The sequence below is a fragment of the Dermochelys coriacea genome, chromosome 2 (assembly GCF_009764565.3).
Source record: "Dermochelys coriacea isolate rDerCor1 chromosome 2, rDerCor1.pri.v4, whole genome shotgun sequence".
NCBI classification, from domain to species: domain Eukaryota; kingdom Metazoa; phylum Chordata; order Testudines; family Dermochelyidae; genus Dermochelys; species Dermochelys coriacea.
This window is the reverse complement of record NC_050069.1, coordinates 84008359-84026655: the sequence shown is the minus strand read 5'-3', so window position 1 is coordinate 84026655 and position 18297 is coordinate 84008359. Positions and strand designations below refer to the sequence as shown.

The 18297-nt window shown below is 43.2% G+C and overlaps 1 protein-coding gene across 2 annotated transcripts in view; it reads right to left on the bottom strand.

The window, feature by feature from the left end:
* ABHD3 (abhydrolase domain containing 3, phospholipase) overlaps positions 1 to 8668 on the bottom strand; it is a 33065-nt gene extending 24397 nt beyond the window's left edge. The window contains exons 1-2 of one of the 2 annotated variants that reach the window (XM_038392817.2): positions 8145 to 8668; positions 676 to 839 (exon numbers count right to left, since the gene is read on the bottom strand). In XM_038392817.2, coding sequence (XP_038248745.1) covers positions 676 to 839; positions 8145 to 8411 — 431 coding nt within the window. In that variant the 5' untranslated portion in view covers positions 8412 to 8668. The remainder of the gene's footprint in view (positions 1 to 675; positions 840 to 8144) is intronic. The other variant, XM_038392818.2, reaches the window with a different exon arrangement.
* Positions 8669 to 18297: the final 9629 nt, after the last annotated feature.

Sequence of the window (18297 nt, the reverse complement as noted above, 5' to 3'; positions counted from 1 at the left end):
CACAGACCCGGGAATAGAGGAAATGTTGTGGAGCAGGAAAACAGGGCCTGGCCAAAGCAGTGCTGTGCTCCAGCCATCCTAGTTGTCCTTCAGAATATCCCTTTGGGAGCTGGTGCAAGCTGAAGCTACTCAACGTTGCACAAGGGGATGAAATAGCATCTGCCTGGGCCTAGGTTCAGGGGAGTTGTAAAGGTGACATAAAACCACTTTTCCCTCACCCTCGGGGCCTGTGCCAAATGCAGTTTTGAAGGACCTGAAGACTGAGCCCCATGTGTGTGTAAGGGAAATTATTAGAGAAGGAGCAATAAATATAAATATCTATTCATGTCCTAACTCAAGCATCCAAGAACAAAGGATAAACCTGGGGACAAGATTTATCCCTGGAACTCAGAAGAGTTATACCTACTTACCAAGGAGCTGAATTTGGCTCTGGTGGGGAGTTAAAAGCAATACTAAAGGAGCAGTTTTTGAGCTGGGAAAAAGAGTAACAGTATGCTCCCCATATCCCCCAAGGTATGGTATACACTACCTGAGACATATACATTTATCTAGGTTGCATTACTGTGGTATCTGAGTTCTGGTGGTTCCTAAAGTACTAGTTACATGAAATACTATCAGCATTGATGATAATGTGGCTGCAGAAAAATTAGTAACTTGCAAGAAAGAGGCACTCACTTCCTGTACTCCACTGGGAGTCTTGAGGTGATGAAGGGACGCAAGAGGGTCTGCACCCGGCCCTCCCAGCACCATACTGTGGGGTAGTAAGTTTCTGTCACTACAGGACAATGTTCTTGGAGAAAGCAGCTGAAGCTCTCACTGCCAGTCACCAACTGAGGTTTCTAGGAAGAGAGACCACAGTCAGGTATGCAGCATCCATGAACAAAATTCAAACAAGGCCGTTTCATTCTCTACCAGCAAGCTGATTTACTTTCGTAATTAATTTTTGCTTTCATTTTAAAAACATAAGTACATCAAAAAGCAGCAGCAAAAAGCAAAAAACAACACTATTGATTCTAAACATTATGGATTCATGAGATGTTTCTAAAACAGGTTATTAAAGTACTTATACTCTCATGAAAAATAGTTTATGCTGGCATAATGCCTTCCATCAAAGGATAGAAAGCACTTTGCAAATATGACTTATGTCCCAAGAAAGCTTGTGTAACAGGCAAATATTATTACCCGCATTTCACAGATGGGGAAATAAAGAAACACAAAGCTTAATCAACACACCCTTTGTACAGGAAGTTTGAGGTCTGTGGGAGTGCTAGTGCTGACAAACTGCTAGTATTTTAAACAAGATGTTACTTAGTCCTCTCTAGCTTCTCAGCAGTAGTGCAACAGTGGGAAATTTGAAGAAAATGCTAGCATAGCCTAAATCCCAGCCAGCAACAGGACCAAATTCTCCTGGCACCCAGTCTTTTGCCTTAACCACAAAGCCATCCTTCCTTTGATGGAAAAGCCTCTGTGTATAGTCCCAGTAATCACATACACTGTTCCCTGTACTTTCTCAACAGATGAAACATCAGGACAAATCCTTACCTGGTGTAAAATACATCAGATGAGTATCTGGCTCATTGCATCCAAATTATTTGAGTCTGTGAAATGGGGTCTACCCCACACAAGCCCTGACCGTGTTAAGGTGGGACTGGTGAGGTCAATTAACCTTAGATGCTGTACCTGGAGAACTGGGGGCTTGATAGGGCCTAATAGCAGACAAAGCCCAGCTGGGAGCAGAGCTGGGCTAATAGTATAAAGCCAGGAAGTGCGAGCAGGAAGGGGTTGTAGGGAGGAGGTCTATAGTCACTCTCTAGTGCGGTGGTTTCCAAACTTTAACAACTCGTTAACCCCTTGTTGTAGCAACCAGGCAAGGTACTAACAAACTTCAACAGGACTTTATTTTTAAAGTGGAAACCTCTTTACCAAGCTGCTGCTGCACCCTCGGTAGCTCTCATTCCGCCTCCTCAACTGCCCCCCCTTCCTGTTTCCTGTCCTTTCAGACTCCCAACAGCCAGTGCTCCTAGTTCTAATAATTACAAGCAGCATCTAAACACCACATTCCCTCCTCGCCTAAGAAACTCTCCCAATTAAAATAAAAATTGTTGTTCTAACCACAGGAACAAATATGAAACAAGACACTATACTGTTGGCAGAAATATTACACTGAAAACACTAGATACTACATAACATTGTCTCTAGTCCAGACAGGTGGTCATCTGGTCTGACAGGCTGTCTCTCAAGCCCCTGTTCCAGTGCAATGTCTTGTTGTGTTGATACTACAGTGAAGTCATCCAATGCAGACTGGGTGTTGGCATAATCTCCTCTTGGTGCATAGGCAGGTGCAAGATAAGAAGCATTCCATACCTGCCCATCAGAAAGTCGATAGGTGTAAGGTCCCTTCTTCTCTATGATTTTAAGAGGAGCTGTGAATTTATGGTCCCCTTTGTGTAAAATTCCAGGTTTTCGTATTCTAACGAAGGAACCACACTCAAACTTTGGTTCCTTAGCACCCCGCCGCTTGTCTGTGAAAGCCTTATACTTTGCTTGGTTCTGTTCAACTGTTTTTCCTCACATCATCCTTGGTTGGGGCATCAGGTCATGCCTTTTACAGTCCAGCAATGTTCAGTTTAGTATTCATCTGTTTCCCATGCAGTAACTCTGCGGGTGATCTTTGCATTGTGGCATGTCGTATAGCCTGGTATGCTTGCAAGAAATCAGTAGTGAAGGTTATCCACAATCGCCCGTTCAGTTTAGCCTTTTGCAAACTCTTTTTCAAACTTCTGTTAAACTGATTTCCCCATTGGCTTGAGGGTAATATAGGGATGACCTTCTGTGTAAAATGTTCCTCTCTGCTAGAAAAGTTTCAAACTCCAGGGAAGTAAATTGACTACCATTATCTGAAACCATTTTTTTGAGGTTACCTTCCCTGCTAAAAACTGAAGAGAGGAACTTAATTACTGTAGCAGAAGAGATTTGCGATGTAAACACTACCTCAAGCCATTTACTGAAATAGTCTATTAAGGTGATGGCACTTGGAGCAGTATCAAAGGGTCCTACAGTGTCAATTGCCACTTTTTCCCAGGCAGATGCAGGAAGAGGAACAGGCTGTAATGGAGGGGTACATGTCACTGTTGTCTTATCATGCATGTGGCAAGTGACACAGGATTGTATGAGTGCTTCAGTTTGAGAGTCCATCCCTGGCCACCAATACAGATCCCGTAGTCATTGTTTGGTTCTGACAATTCCTTGATGAGTATTGAGTGCCAGGTGTATGAGTTTTGAGTGTAATTCTTCTGGCACAAGTAGCTGGTGTGTACCTCGTAGCACACAGCCATCAAGCAAAAAAGGTTCATCCTGAACTCTAAAATAAGGCAGCAAAACTGGGTCAAGGTTTTTAGGGTTACTGGGCCATCTCTTTGTCTGAAATTCCCATAGTTTTTGTTGAATTGGACATGCTGAACAAGCAGCTTGAAATTGTTCTTTTGTAACTGCAGTAAGAGTGCTTGTAATAAGCGCAACTACTACATCCTCATCCTCCAGTAGACCATCTGGTGAAGGCAAAGGCAGGCGAGAAAGACAATCAGCTACCACATTTGGGTTTCCAGGCTTACATTCCAGTTCATGATTGAAAAAGAGTAGTCTTACTGACCATCTAGCAATATAATATCCTACTCTTCCCAGTCCTTTCATGGTGAGCAATGTCATCAAAGGTCTGCAGTCTGTGTGCAACTTGAACATGCGGCCCCACAGGTAAGTTCTCCATTTTTCAGTAGCCCAGACACAAACAAGTGCTTCTTTTTCGACTTTAGAATATTTTCTCTCAGCATTACTTAGTGTCCTTGAAGCAAATGCAACAGTCCTCTCTGTGTTGTCCAGGACAGCCCCAAGTCTATAATCAGAAGCATCAGTAGTTACAATTGCGGGCAACGCAGGAGTGAATAGTGCAAGTACTGGACTATGTACAATCAAGTCTTTCACCGTTTCGAAACTAGCTTGTGCATCCGTTGTCTACACTAGGGTTGAACTTTTCCGTAGTAACTCTCATAACAATTCAATGACAGAAGCGTAATTGGGAATGAATTTTACATGCCAGGAGGTAAGACCCAAGAAGGAACGTAAGGTTTGCAAATCTGCTGGAGGAGGAGCATTTGAAATTGCCAGGATATGATCTGGATCAGGTTTTAGTCCAGCCTGTGAAATTGTATGCCCCAGAAAGGAGAGTTCAGTTTGTCTAAATTTGCATTTGGACCTATTGAGGTTGAGGCCTGCTTTGCTGATGCAGTTTAGTATCGACTGCAGGTTATTGTCATGCTCCTCCAAAGTATTTCCAAACACGATAATATCATCCAAATAGCACTGAACTCCATGTTGATTCTTCAAAATCAATGACATCATTTTTGGAAGGCATTTGGGGCTGATGCGAGACCGTATGGGATACGTTTAAAACGGAATAGTCCTTCATGTGTCATAAATGCTGTGAGGTCTCTGCTATCTTCATGCAACATAACCTGGTAGTATGCGGTCTGCAAATCAATAGTAGAAAACATCTTTGCTCCACGGAGTTCTGCAAATATTTCTTCTATGTGAGGAAGAGGATGGCTATCAATCACATTAGCTTTATTTGGCTCCCTTAAGTCCACACAAAGGCGAATGCCTGCACCCTTCTTCTGCGTCACTACTAAAGGTGAATCCCATTCCGAGGAGTTAATCTCTTCAATAATGTCCTCTTGAACAAGTTTTCTAAGTTCCTCTGAAACAGCTTCCCTGACTGAAAATGGTAAGCGCCGTAATTTCTGTTGTACAGGCATCATATTATTCCGCATTTTAACTTTATGCAGAAACCAATAAGCACAGCCGAGTTTCTCCTCAACCTGGTGTTGGATCCCAGCTGAAACCGGTGTGTGTACCACAAAAGTGTTTTGCTGAGGAAGACCAATTCATCCATTAACTACCCTGAGATTTAAAGCAGCCAATAAATCTCTGCCAAAGATAGGAGTGCCTTTGTGGACAATGTAGAATTCTGCAGTTACACAGCAATCACCAAAAGTAACAATTGCTGGCAGGCAGCCATGTACTGGAATATGTTTTTTCAAATAGCACACTAAGTGAAGTTTGGTTCAGTAAGAGGCACATCTTTAAAGTAATGCAAATAGATGGAACCAGATAGTATAGATACTGCTGAGCCAATGTCCAACATTAGCTGAATAGAGTGTGATTTGCCTGAACGTATGGCGGAAATGTTTACCGTGCACTTTATTTGTTCTAGAATATGTCCAGTAGTGATTTTGTCCACTCTCAGCACAGTAACATCTGGTATTGTAACTGCATGCACCTGTTGATTGAACTGGCTGCTGCAACATACTTTAGCAAAATGCCCAATCTTTTTGCAATGATTGCACTGAGCTACTTTTGCCAGACATCCTGTGTAGCTTGCAAGGTGCCGTGGGGATCCACAGTGAAAGCATGCTTTTATTGTATTTTGAATTTGCTGATTCAGTGGTTTTCCATTAGTTTTCTCCTTGTAATTGTTTTGTCTGCAGCAATAGTGAACTTTTCTGCAAAAGAGTCACAGCCTGAACTCTGCCTCCTGTATCCATGCTCATTATGTTGGCTTCAGCTGTAGCTGACTCAATCTGGGTAGCAATGGTTATTGCTTTTTCTAGTGTAAGTTGTGGTTCTAGAAGTAAACGTTCTCTTACATGAAGCATGGTTGTTTTCTCAATGAGCTGGTGTCTAATCATCTCATCTGCCATATTCCCAAAGTCACAAGTTACAATTAGATTCCTCAGGGAAGCAAAATACTGCATTATAGTCTCCCCTGTTTTCTGCTCACACTGGCAAAATCTGTAGCGATTAGGTACTATATTCACTTTTGGCACAAAAAAGTTATTTAATGCAGTGAGTGCAGTATCATATTTATCATCTGCAATGCGAAAAGTGTAAAATATACACTGCCCTTCTGCTCCAAGGCAATGGATTAGCAGAGCATGCTGTCTTTTTTCAGAAATCTCTGTAGCACTGATTGCAAGCAGATAAGTCTCAAACATAGGGATTCAGGCAGTAAAAGCAATTGGAGGCTCACCTGGGCTTTGCAGAAAGGGTGCAGGTGGGTTCAGAGGCAGAAGATCCATCCTCGTTGCCAAAATGTTGTAGCAAGGTACTAATAAACTTCAACAGGACTTTATTTTTAAAGTGGAAACCTCTTTACCAAGCTGCTGCTGCACCCTCGGTAGCTCTTACTCTGCCTCCTCAACTTCCCCCCACTTCCTGTTTCCTGTCTTTTCAGACTCCCAACAGCCAGTGCTCCCAGTTCTAATAATTATAAGCAGCATCTAAACACCACACCCCTTTCACGAAAATATCAAATCTCGTGAACCTCCTCCTAATAATGAATATTTCCAGGAATTTTCTCCCTTATCTGAGCATAAATTATAGAAGCAGTGATCTTGAAAATAATTAGTTTTTTATGACATGCTTATTACACACTTTATTATTACATTATTAATTTTATTACATTATGAAAATGGCAACACTCTTCCAAGATTCCACTTTTGTAGCTCACATCACTTTGATTAAGCTTCCTACATGTTTCATCAAGGAGTACCAGATGTGAAACAGCATGAAGGTATTTAAGAAGCCAGCTCAAATAAAGAGTTCCTCCCACAAGCATTCGGGTCTTGAGAAGTCCAGGCAAACAACGCACGACTTCAGCAAAGCTTAAACTTGTTCTTCCAGGAAGTCATGGTCACAGGGCTCGGGCTGCCCTGGTGCCCAGGGTTCCTAGGGATGGCTCTGTCCACCATTACAGAATTTTTTTCTGAGAACCCCCGATACATTTTCACGAACCCCAGTTTGGGAACCACTGCTCTAGAGGGAAAGGGAGTTAGTCAGGGGCAAGGAGGAGAGCTGGGGGGAGAGTAAGACCTGGGGTCCTGTCCTGGACTAGGCAGTCTCACAAGAGGTCTAAGGGGGTGATGTAGCCACAAGGAGCCGAGGAAGCTCTGCTGATAAACCCAGAAACAGGCAGGGGATAAGTGGTGAGGTAGGAAAGAGCAGGAAAACAACAACTGAGACTGAGCAGGTCTGGATTGCTAGGCAAACTTGTCCTTGGATTAGCAGGAGGGCCTGGCTTCCCCTACCAGCCACTGGGAAGTGGTGCAGGTCTAGAGGTGCAATGGAAGAACCTCTGAGGTGGTGTCCTGACAGCTTGTCTGGTGTGACTGTGTTACCCTGGAAGTGGGGTTAGGGACTATAAAGTGATCTGGTCAGAAGGCTGAGTTAAAAGGGAGCACCCAATTCAGACACAGGGGTGACCAACAGAAGTGCCAGATGGGGTAAAAAAATAATAACCAGACCCAGCCACAAGGAGGTGCACCTGTGGTGAGTGAACCCCTTCAGAGTCAATTATTTGTGAAATACAGGGAGGGAAACATAGAAGTATCTGAGCTGCATATTAAAGTATGTATATCTAACTAATGACAATGCAGGGAACAGAAAAATTGTACAGAGGAGAAAGATAAAGTACTTTCTTTGGCTGCAATGTCAGTAAATGCTTAGAGCCAGAGAACAGATGGTTTAGAAGGGGGAGAATTTTCTTAATTTCTCCTTCCAACGCTCCTTGTACCCAAGGTCTGTCTACTGAAACTGACAAAAGGATGCTGTCAAGGCAATTTTCTCACCATCCCCCTGCCCCCCCCCCAAAAAAAAAAATTTGGATACGAAAAAATAGACTTTATAAACCTAAAAATCCCGTAAATCAGTTTGTGTAAGCAAATGAGCATTTCCCCGGCAGTGTGTGCAACCCAAACAAAGGAGCACCCTTCTAGTGCAGGCGACAGTGATATTGACTGGAAGCCGCCTAGAAAGTGGGATCAACGCGGCTTTGCTCTTACTTGTCCAAAGGTGAAAGAAACTTCAGACGCGAAGAAAGGGGGCTAGTGCTGAAGTGTCTGCGGTTTGCAAACTCCTCTCGGCTTTAGCGAGCGGCGATTTGTATCAGAGCCAAGGACATTTGCCTTTTTAAAAAAGCCTTTTAACCTGACGGTGACCCTACTGTATGTAATGTAATTACTGTATGTAATGCTGTCAGAGCATTATCAGTCCTCTACCGCCAGAACCATCCTACCGCGCCTGTCTCCACTCACCTTGGCGATGCTACTGAGGTAATAACAGGCGAAGGCGGCGGTGAAGCCCAGCACCAGGGACCAGCCCACACCGGAACCGAAGAGCCCCACCGGCACCTGGATCTCCAGGTACAGGGACAGCTCCCGGGTCAGCACCTGCAGATCGGTTTCCAGCAGCCTCATAGCAGCAAAGGCAGCACTGGTCGGCGGGATGCAACAAACACACACACACACACACACACACACACGGCGAAGCGCCCGGCGATGCAGGGCTGGGCACCGGCGCATACACCCGAGGGAAGCACGCGGGGAAGGAGTCCGGCAGCTGACCCCGTTCCTGCTGCTTCCCCGGGGGCCAGATGCTGCCGGTGCCGCAGCCGGCGGAAAGCTCCCGGGCAGCCCCAGCAGCAGCGGAGCTTCCTCTTCTTGCGGCTGCCCAGACTGCTCCGCCCCTGCCCTCCCCTCCGGTGGTCCAAGGCCGGGGCCGTGCGCTCGGGCGCAGATTACCGCAGTGGGGGACGGGGCGAGACAGCTGTGACAAGGCGCAAGAGCCACACCCGGGCAGGGGGCTAGAGAGGCAGGGATGTGGCGGTGGGGTGGGGGTGGGGAGATCTGCATTCAGGAGGATCCTGCCGCCCTCTAGCTGGTGATGGGGGCGCAGGAATCAGGCTTGTTGCAGGGGGGGCTCAAGGCCGTGCTTCCAAAGCGCTTTGACTCACTAGCAGGTGGGAGCGATGGTGTAGAAAGGGCTTCCCTGCATATCACATGTCCTTACATCGTGGTTTGATAACTCACAAGGAGTGGCCATGGGCCTCTCAGAGGCTGAGGTGTGCACAGGAAGAGCTATCTGGGCAGGATGAGTTTCTTCTATGCCCCATTGTGAGAGTTTAGTGTCGTTGGTGGGCCATCAATACATAGCTGTGTTGCACCAATGTAAATTCTATCTGCTGCTGGGTGTTACCCAGGAATACAACACATGTATAAGATACCTGTACATAGCCAATATTCTTAACTTCAGATACAAAAATGACACATGCATATAAACAGGATGCATCCGATGAAGTGAGCTGTAGCTCACGAAAGCTTATGCTCTAATAAATTTGTTAGTCTCTAAGGTGCCACAAGTACTCCTTTTCTTTTTGCGAATACAGACTAACACGGCTGCTACTCTGAAACCTGTCATAAACAGGATAATCATACTTAGCAAATCATAACTTTTCCATCTACACCTTGTGACATACTTTGTACAAGATTTGTTGTAACTGCATAACGGTTGTGGAAACGATGATAATAATGGTCATATTCAAGCATCACACATACCCAGCCAGCTCTCTGCAGAAAATAGTTCGGGAATCACTGCTCTGGCAGAACAAGTCCATTCTAGGCCAAGGCTTTCACCTTCTCGCTTTCATGGCCAATGTGTCATTTTCATTCAGTCACTTTGTGAACCACAATTCTTCAGACAGACCTAAAGCGCCTCACTTTCAGTGAGAACAGAGTCCCAGGTAAGGTTGGAATTCAAAACTAATGTGTCAGTTGTCAAAATAGAAAAAAAAACATATTTATTATTTAAGGATGTGTATATTCAGACAGTAATAGTAACTAGTAATCTCTCACTGATACAGGGACATACATTGGCAAGAGGGCTGAACTGATTTTGTAAGATTTAAAAACATGAATCTTCATGGGCCACTTCATTTTGAATGGTCCCTCAAAATGTGTATTAACTACTTATGCTAAACAATCTGTTCCTTCTTCTTTTTAGCTGTGACACACTGGGTATGATCACACTGCAATTAAAAACCTGTGGCTGGCCCGTGCCAGCTGATTTGGACTTGTGGGGATCAGGCTAAGGGACTCTTTAATTGCAGTACAGATATTTGGTCTCGGACTCTAAGACACTGTGAAGTGAGAGTAGTAGGTGTGCCAGTAACTGTTCTTCCATATAATGTTTCTTTGTATGTAGCCAATTTAAGTCTTCTAGCAATCCTCTGATATCTTCTCGGAGATACAAGAGAACAGACCATTCCTTGTTCCTATGTACCCAATTCCAAGAGACACTAGAGTGGGGGAGGGGGGGGAGAGGGAGAGAGAGAGAGGGGAACCCGGTGTGAACTTTGTTTATAGCTTTTTCAAAGGAGCAGAGTCCAAAATTCCAAAGATACTTGCTACATTTACAATGCTCTTTGCCCTCCATTCCTTAGATACCTATTGGATCAACCTAGCTTTAATGGATTAGAGGGAAGCCACAGATTTTTCTTTGATTTTGTATGCTTGTCTCTAACCCATGTTATTCAAACAGCTTACTCAACCTATTGTTTGTCTAGTCTTCTCTGTAACTAGTTGTTTTGTAAAAGTATTGAAAGAGACCTCACTTCGGTGCTCTGCTATTTTTGCTGCAAAGTGGTTATGTAATGATGGAGGGCTTTGGGGAGAATTATTGGGTTTTTGGATTAGAGAAGGTCTCCAGTTACAAAAATAATGATCTTGTGGGTGGAGGGAGCCTTGTTAATTCCTTTTGAACTAGTTTCTTTTTTCAGAGGAAAATCAGGTGGCTATTGGAGCTGAGAAACCATCTTGAAGGAAGAGGCTGGTGGGGAGCAGCAGTCTGAGGGGAGAACTGGAACAGTGACAGGAGAGTCAGGGTGTCTGGAAAAGGAGGAGTTGAAGCAACAGCCTGAGTAGTAAGGGAAATTTGAGAGGCAACTTTGGCATGATCTGTAGTCATAGCCACCAATGGACAGGCCAGCTGGCCGTAGCGGATAGTTGAAGAGGCTTGTAGGAAGAATTACTTGCAAAATGAAGAAGTGAGAAGAGTCTAGTGAGGAAGAGGGACTGAGGAAGAACAGCAAGAGACTGCCCCAAAAAAGCATCTGAGAGCAAATTGTTTGTAGCATGACAGGAATTTTGCAAGTTCTTTGCTCTCACTGCGATTTTGAATGGGCCACTAAATTGCTGTGTAAGTATGAAATGCTTAAAAGGAAAATTAGGCTTATGCACTCTGTTTCTTTGTGAAGAAGTTCTGAAAGTTTTCAACTTTAAATTAAAAGAGGGTGCTTTTCCGCTTATCATTCAAGTCTTATTTACCCTGGAAGACACTCAGGGGCTGGAGCACCCACGTGGAAAAAATGGTGGGTGCTGAGCACCCACTGGCAGCCCGCCTATCAGCTCCCTCCCTCCCTCCATCGCCTCCCGCCAGCTGGCGGCCAGGCAGATCAGCACCTCCCACTTCCTTCCAGTACCTCCCACCCATTGCAATCAACTGTTTTGTGGCACGCAGGAGGCTCTGGAGGGGAGGAGCGAGGATGTGGCACGTTCAGGGGAGGGGTAGGAACTGTGCGAAAAGAAGCGGGGTGCGGGTGGGCGGTAAGAGGTGGGGCAGGGGTGGGGCCTTGTGGGAAGGGGTGGGGTAAGGGCCTGGGGCAGAGCCAGGGAATGAGCACCTTCCAGCACTTTGGAAAGTCGGCACCTGTGCACATGGCTGGCCTGGCTCAGCTGACTTGGGCTTGTAATGCTCAGGCTCTGGGGCTGAAAAATTGCTGTGTAGATGTTTGGGCTTGGGTTGCAGCCTGAGCTCTGGGACCCTGGGAAGATAGAGGATAAATTACATTCAGCATCATGTGAGCTAATTATCATTAAACCTAGCTTAGGCCACTGTTTAATCATTTTAGGTGACATGATGCCGAACACTATTTGTACTGGTTTTTGCATTGAGTCTGGTCTCTGCATCGTGTCATCTAATGTAATTGTTCACAACCATGTTAAAACATGGTAAAATTCTATGGCATATACCAGCCATGTTTGCTTGAAGTGCCCCCACTCTATTAGTAAATGTTGATCTTTCTGAGAAGGTTTGTGTTTGCTACTTCCTGAGCAAATGCTAAGCTGCAGAAATGCTAAAATATTCCTCAGTACTGTGGAACTTGCTGCAAAATCCACTGCTTGCCACAGGAATATGATCGAAATGTCATTTCTAGCCCTTATAGTTCTGAAGATTACCTCCAAAAAGTGACCTGAGTACAAACCAATGCAGTGGTGCCTTCCTGAATTTAAAGACAGCATGAAACAATAATTCAGAGAAGGAGGAACTCCCCTATGAATTTGATAATTCTGAAACTTAAAGATGACAATTTGTGGCCTACTGACAATGTGGGACAGCATAAACTAAACTAAATTAGTATAAAAATAAACTACTGCATTGGATATATTTCTCATATTCATCTCTAATCCAATTAAAACTGCCATTTAAAAAAATTATCTGAAACTGCCACAGAACTTTGACAATTTTTACCAGACTGCGACAGAATCTAGGGACTTTCCCATAGAATGTGGGTTAAGTTTGCTGTGGAGTACATAGACCCTCGTCTATAGCTACAGTTGATGTAACACTTCCATTTAAACTCCCCTATTTTCATTCCCTTATAAATATCTCAATTTTTTGTCTGAAAAGTTGCATGCTTAAATTAAGTGCAGAAACAAAACATATTATACTGTTTTATAAAACTTTTAGTTATTTAAAAAACATCTCAAAGCAAACAGTGAAATTCTGGCTTCATTGAAGTCAATGGTAGCTCGGCCATTGATATCAGTGGAGTCAGGATTTCACACAAGGAGATTTTTTTACCACCTAAAAAATGGTCTAGATTTCCTTTTGCATGATAGCTATGAAAACTATTTATAAAACTTTTTGTGTAATCTTGAATGACGTGTGTGTGTGTGTCTGTGTATACACACACATATATATGTTAAGTGTATGCACAGTATATAACTCATAAAAATTCAGCAACATGCATTAAGGTGTGTGTTTTAGGGAATTTGTAGGAGCATTTGTTCATAAATGCATAGCCAAATAACCACACCTCGTATGTATGAAATCTAAGATACTAATCTATTAAAACTTACATTAATGTAATGTCAAGGTTGAGACTTCAATTGTTTATGTTAAAACATTAAAAAAATTAAGATTATTGTGTATGCTTGGATTCCTCAAAGTTCATCATTACTTTAACAGATGATTTCATAGCAACTAAGCCATTGTTTGTCAGATATTATTTAGTACTTATATAGGGCCTGATCCAGGAAAGTCCATATGGACATGCTTAACTTTGAGCATATGGCAATAGCAGTCCTCGGGCACTTTTTAAGTACATGCTTAAATACCTTGCTGTACCTGGCCACTGATCTTAGCTCTTCAAAGCACTTCAGGAACATGAACTAATAGATTCTGACTTTAACCCTGTGAGTTATGTAGGTACAAATTACTATCACTTTTAGAGATGGGGAAACAGATACAGATAAGAACTGAGTTCCTGGATGCCAGTCCCCTGATTGGACCATGCTTCTCTCTAATTTAAGGAACTGAACTTTTTCCTTTATAAGCATAGATGCACATGTGTTGTATGAAAATGTAACATAACCCTATTGTATAATATTTGAAAGCATTTAATTGGTACATAACTTTGAACTCTACTAAAATACATTGGACTACTAGGCTGCACAGAGAACTTGTATGGCAGCACAGAGAATAAAATAATTTACAAATAGAGAAAGCTGGTGTATGTGCTATTGTGTATATGTAAGTCACTGGGTGGACTGGGCCCCAAGAGGAAACGGGTTCAGGCCACTTGAACCTCATTAATATACTCTGGAGAGGGCAGCTGGTCTCTGTAAAGAGCCAGAGGGGAACAGGAACCAGGAAGAAGAAGTTGTAGCAGAGTGAAGCTATCGAGAGTTAGAAGGCTCCTCCAGGCTGCATTGCATAGAACATTTCATGAGAGTCTCAGACTTCAGGGACCAAAAAATTCCCACCAGGTAGGTCTGGGAGGTCTAGGCCTGCCAAAAGAAGGGAAGAACCAGAGTGAAGCTGGAACTTGAGTTAGATTCTCTCCTGGGAAAAGCCCCAGGACTGAGGTTGAGATGGCAGGGGAAAAAGTCTCTAGCCATGGAGGGCTGTGAGTCACCTACCAAAAGCAAGGGACAACTACAGGCGGGAAGGCCTGGCAGTGATGCACAGCTCTCCTGGGAGAAGCCCCAGGATTGAGTGTGTGGAATTGGTTATAAATAAATTAGGCCCAAAGGGAATGTTCTACAGACTCTGGACTGGCAGAGTTTATTTAAGGAGCCATGAAAAAGGGGATAGCTGATGCAGGGCATGGCAGAGCCACCCCTGGCGATGAGGAGGTGCTGGGGAGCAGCTAGGGTGACCAGATGTCCCGATTTTATAGGGACAGTCCTGATATTTGGGGCTTTTTTTTTAATATGGACTCATATTCCCCCACCGCCCCCATCCTGATTTTTCACACCTGCAATCTGGTCACACTCAGGCAGCTGACCCTATTGCATTGCACTAGATTACTAGAGGACCCTTAGCTTTGACTTTTTGTCTGTCTTGTGACTTAAAATTTCAGCCTTCACACTTCATTAAGATATTTCTCCTCAGCATATAATATAGATCAGCCTAGTAAATGATTATTAAAATCCATTTGGCCTGTGAGAGGATCCCAATTTTTGGATTCTAAAGATGTGCCTGCCTGAAGTGGGAGCCCAAACTCCTAAATCTACTCCAGAATAGGATCTAAGAATTCATTATTCTTCCCCTCAATCTGGCCCACTTTGCATCATTTTCTGTTGCCTATTTAAAGAGCACAGCTGCAGCTGCCATATTGTTTGTGTGAGTGTGTGTGAGAGAGAGAGATGGGTTTGCAGGAGGCATAGCTCTCTAGAGGTAGATCAATAGCTCTCTAGAGGTAGAGTTTCAAAGCGAATAAGAGAGAAAACCATTCTAAGAGTCTCATGAGCCATGGTTGCCTGCCTTAATGGTCCCTGTGACCTTGTCTTCACTAGCATTTTTTGTACAATCTACCACTATTGCAGGTCCACTGGAATGGCAAAGGTGGGAACACTTGTGTTGACAGGCTGGTGCTTTAGGCCTGAATTACCTGTGTAACTTTAAAAACATCAGTGGCACTAAGCATATGCTTAAACACCCTGCTAAACTGGGATCCTAGCCACTTTTTCATTGAGATAAGATTAGATGACTTGGTGGTTAAAATGCTGAGAGCCTGTCTATACTACCACTCCCACTTCTGGAAGTGCAAAAGTGAGAGATTTAAGAAAAATGATCATGTAGACAAGGACTCAGAATTTGGCCATATTAATTACATTGCATTTTGTGGCCACCTGCTATGGCCAGAAAAATGGCAGCTCCTTTATGGTCATTATCAACTGACTGTACTGTAAATGATTGTGACTTTAGTTTGTGTGGGAAAGAACAGGATTAGCCAGGCAGAGTATTGGAATTCTTATACTGAGGTTTGAAAAGGTGTAATAATAGTTTGTCCTTGCCACTGACTAAGATAGTGTCCCTTTATAGTAAGATAAATGAATTTTGCCATATCATTTAGCACTTATGTAGTGCTTTTAATTAATAGATTTTAAAGTACTTCACAAAGGTAGAAAAGCATTTTTACCCCACATTTCATGGGGAAGCTGAGGCAGACAGTGTCTATATGACTTGTAATGAAGAGGGTGAAACTGAAAGAAAGTGCAACAGGCAAATATATACATATCATGGCTTTAATGAATGACTATATATGGCCACAGGAAGGCAGCAAGGCCTGAGGACTAATAAGGCTCTTCTGTATTTTAAATCACAGATAGATTAAGTGTGGCCTACAGAAGAAGCCATGACTGCCCTACAGCTGGTTGCAATTTTTAATGTCCATTTCTGATTAAAAAATTTTTAATTGACCAAAAAACCTAAATTTTAGCTGGGCAAAATTTTCCACCTGAACCATCAAAAACTTTCAGTGTTTGTTTTTTGTTTGTTTTTGACATTTCAACCCTTGCCCTGAAACAAAAGAATTGGTAGAGAGTCTTTGGCTAAAACAATTTTGTTTTGTATCATCTGTTGTCATGGGAATTTATTTCTCCTAAGGAGCTCTAGGCTCCCCATAATTCTTAAAATAGAGATGGGGCCTGAGGAGAATGCAGGCCCAGTTTGCAATGGTTGCTAAGGAGCCCTGGGGGAGGAGAGGAGATCTGGGATCCGAAGAGGCAGATCCTGTGCTGGTAAAGTGGCTGCAGTGCAACCGTGAATTCCCCCACTTAGTGAAAGATCTTGCATTTGGCTGAGTTTGATGAAAGATTTATAAATGTACATGCAATCGGACAAAGTCAGCGGTGCCTTTACATCCCTCAATCTCAGTGACTCAACTGAGGTTTCATCCAGCTCATAACATTTCTATAGGCTGCATCTGTGTATTTAAGACAGGACAACTACAATCTATTCCATTTTATGTCCTCAGCTCTTGAATAGTTGTGTCTGCAGCCTTTAGTGGGACAAATTGGGGCATTTCTGCTTTAAACAGATAGTAGTAACTGACTGCAATGTTACTAGTGGTGTAACCAATGACTACTCAAGTAAATGTGTTTGAAGGATCAGGCTCAGTGCTTCTAAAAAGGTAATAACTGTTTTTATAGGTGTTCCTTAAAGCTGAAATGTGTCCAGAATTTAATTGGGAGACTAAACACCCTTTCTTTGTAAAGTGTAACACACAAGGCTAGAGTCTCACCTACAATCCACACATACATAACCCCAGAAAACAGAATAATAAAAACTAATAGCAATGTCTGAATTAAACGGTGCCTTTTAAAGGGCACTGCTTTTCTATGGAAGGTTCACTGGATAAGATAGGCCTCAAAACGAAGTCTTGATTTGACAAAAGAATCAGAAGTCTTAGCCTTTCAGTTAGTCATGTAATCCTATCCCAAAATCAGCATACCAGGAGAGTATTTCATACACTGGATGGTATAAATTATATTTGGGAGCTTCCCCAGATGTAAGTCTTTGTCCGATTGCATGTACATTTATAAATCTTTCAGCAAACTCAGCCAAATCTTTCACTAAGTGGGGGAATTCACTGTTGCACTGCAGCCACTTTACAAAGGTTGTGTTGCTAAGGAGCCTCGGGGGAGGAGAGGAGATTTGGGATCCAAAGAGGGAGGTCCTGTGCTTCTTGCAGATCCTAGGGAATCAGTGAGATTTGGGGGCTGCCACTGAACCTGCCTCCACAGGAGGAACCCTGAGAGCTTGTCCCCTGTGGTTTTTCCAGAAGTGATTTTTCTCCCCACATAATAGTGACTAGTCTGTGCCATCTATTGGGTAGAATCTGAACTGTCCAATGACAGGTTTCAGAGTAGCAGCCGTGTTAGTCTGTATCTGCAAAAAGAACAGGGGTACTTGTGGCACCTTAGAGACTAACAAAAAGTTATTTGAGCATAAGCTTTCGTGGGCTACAGCCCACTTCATTGGATGCATGCAGTGAAAAATACAGTAGGAAGATTTTATATACACAGAGAACATGAAACAATGAGTGTTACCATACACACTATAACGAGAGTGATCAGTTAAGGTGAGCTATTAGCAGCAGGAGAGAAAAAAATCTTTTTATAGTGATCAAGATGGGCCATTTCCAGCAGTTGACAAGAACGTGTGAGGAACGTGTTTGGTGTAGCTTTAAGAAGACTCAACAGAGGGAGGGGAAGGGAATAGTTTTGGGAGAACTTTTTTTTTAACTGATCACTTAGTAGTTCTGTTTCATATTTTTCTTTCTTTGATACCAGCCAGAGGAGAGATCATTAGAGATTAGTAATAGAATGCTAACCAAAAGAAGTGAATTTTGAGAGGAATATGAAATTTACTTGGCTCACAGAGAGATGGGGACTATTCAAGTACCTGACATGGAAAGAAAGAGGGAAAGGTGGGGGCACAGCCAGACATGAAAAAGTAAATAAAAGAGAACAAGATCAAAGATATGAGTGGGCAGAGGTGTACATAGGACTTTGAGTATAAAGATGAAAAATCTGAATTCAATGCAATAAGAAACAGAAAGTGAGCGAAGTGACATTTTCATAGATATTTGAGAATCAGCATTTTGTTTAGTGTGGGAAGAGAGGCAATGAAGCCATAAGAGAGAAGATTAAAAAGGTCCTTATTGTGATTCCAGTTAAAAGTATTGACTCCTGCTTTTCACAGGATAAACACATTTGGCATAGTTTCAGTTCTCTCTTAACAGCATATCTGGCCCCTTAAATGAAACTGAGCCCAGCTCTCCTGTCCCAGTCCAAGTGCATGGTCGATTGGTGAAATGGGGAGGGCAGGGCTGCACCTGGG